We start from the raw sequence: 1,622 nt of genomic DNA, 5'->3' as shown, positions 1-1,622 counted from the left end.
CGCTGCAGCATCTGCTCGAGGCACAAGCGGCTCGGGCGCGATCGTAGCCATGAAGGACACGAACAGAGACGATCACGACGTCTGGACGCCGCGGGAGCTCCTCCGTCGGCTCCAGCCCGTCGTCAACCACGTCACGGTCGTCACGAACCTGAGTCACATCGAAGCGCTGCAAAGTATGCTCTGCGCGTGCCCACGCCTGCACAGCCTCGTCTTGGAGCACTCGCATCACTGGGCCGACATCACCATGTCCATGGTCGCCAATGTCTTTGCCACGCTCCCGCTCGCGCAGCTGAGAACGCTCGTGCTACGCGGTAAGTTTCCAGCGTCCGCCGCGTCGGCCATTGCAGCCATGCTAACGAAAGGCTCGTGCACGCGCCTTGGACTTGCCAACGCCGAGTTTGTCAACTTGCCCGCCGCCGACGCAGCAAAGTTGTGCGAGGCGATCGCAGCCTCCACGACGCTGCACGACCTCTGCCTTGAAAAGACAAACGACATTAGCACACGATTCTTCCAACAAGAGCAGCTGCCCCATCAGCTGCGGCACTTGCGTCTCGACGGTACGGGCTCTCATTCCTTGGATCAAGCAGACAACGGAGCGTATAGTGTCGACTCAACGCGACCTCTTCTTCCGCGACTGCTCCGATGCCATCATGACGAGTGTATCGTCGATGCTGCGCCAAGCGCCGCGCCTCACGCAGCTGGAAGGCCGCTTCGTGACGCAGCTGGCAGAGACGCACGAGGTCTTGGCCCGGCTCGAGACCCTGCGCATCGAGCTCTGTGCGTTGGATACAAAGATGTTGAACCGACTCGTCGCGCTCACGCCGCGGCTCGTGTCGCTGCGGCAGCTTGATCTGCACGAGTTTAGTGTCAACAAACTCATCGGCGCATCCCTTGCGACGGCGCTGACCCAGTGCCCGAAGCTGCAATACTTGAGCGCAGTGGCCGACACGATGGAGGCGATGACGTGGCTGGCCACGGCGCTCTCGGGCTGCCCACAGCTGCACGCGGTTAAACTGCACCTGTTGACGCGCTGCTTCGACGACCTATTCGCGCTCGTGAAGACGCTCCAGGCGGCGTCGCCGGCCTTGCGCTGGATCGTCCTTGAGAAGCAAGCGTGGCCGATCTCGAGCCAGGCGAAGAAGATCAAGACGCTGGCAGAGATGAATGTGACGCTTCAGTACGTGGAGATGGACATGTGCGGCGAGCGAGAGCGGGACACGTACGCCTACTGGGACGCCAAGGCCGCAGAGCACAAGCGCCTCGTCGTGTTTCTGTACTATTGCCCCAAGTATCGCTTTGTCTTTGATTAATCGTGTTTATACAGCCATGGACGATGTGATTCCCGCAGGGTCCGTCTCGTCTTACGCATCTTATAGCTGAGCTAGTCGTTTGTAGACGTGTGGACATGCATGATGTTAGACTATCGCACTAGGGAAATGCACAAAACGCATTCATCTCAGTCGATAGCCAACTCATTCCAAAAAGACAGAGCTACGTCAGCTCCTTCGATAATACAGCATAGTTCTTTCTCCTCTTGTCGCTCATATCCATAGGCCTGGGCGCTCGGAGTACTCGTCTTCAGCCGGGTACCGAAAGTATCAGCATAGCTTCCACAAACAACG

The 1,622-nt window shown here is 58.7% G+C and overlaps 1 protein-coding gene across 1 annotated transcript; it reads left to right on the top strand.

Annotated features, from left to right (window-relative positions):
• Window positions 1-49: 49 nt before the first annotated feature.
• SPRG_18584 (hypothetical protein) lies at window positions 50-1,326 on the top strand (the record flags this gene model as incomplete). The annotated part of the gene is made up of 2 exons (XM_012358023.1): window positions 50-557; window positions 604-1,326. 2 exons carry the CDS (start codon window positions 50-52, stop codon window positions 1,308-1,310), a joined length of 1,215 nt encoding a protein of 404 aa, XP_012213413.1. The 3' UTR covers window positions 1,311-1,326.
• Between the last annotated feature and the right edge of the window lie 296 nt (window positions 1,327-1,622).

Source organism: Saprolegnia parasitica (genome assembly GCF_000151545.1).
Source record: "Saprolegnia parasitica CBS 223.65 unplaced genomic scaffold supercont2.1311, whole genome shotgun sequence".
NCBI lineage: Eukaryota > Oomycota > Saprolegniomycetes > Saprolegniales > Saprolegniaceae > Saprolegnia > Saprolegnia parasitica.
Note: the sequence above shows the minus strand (reverse complement) of the source record. Positions and strands in the feature narration are given on the sequence as shown.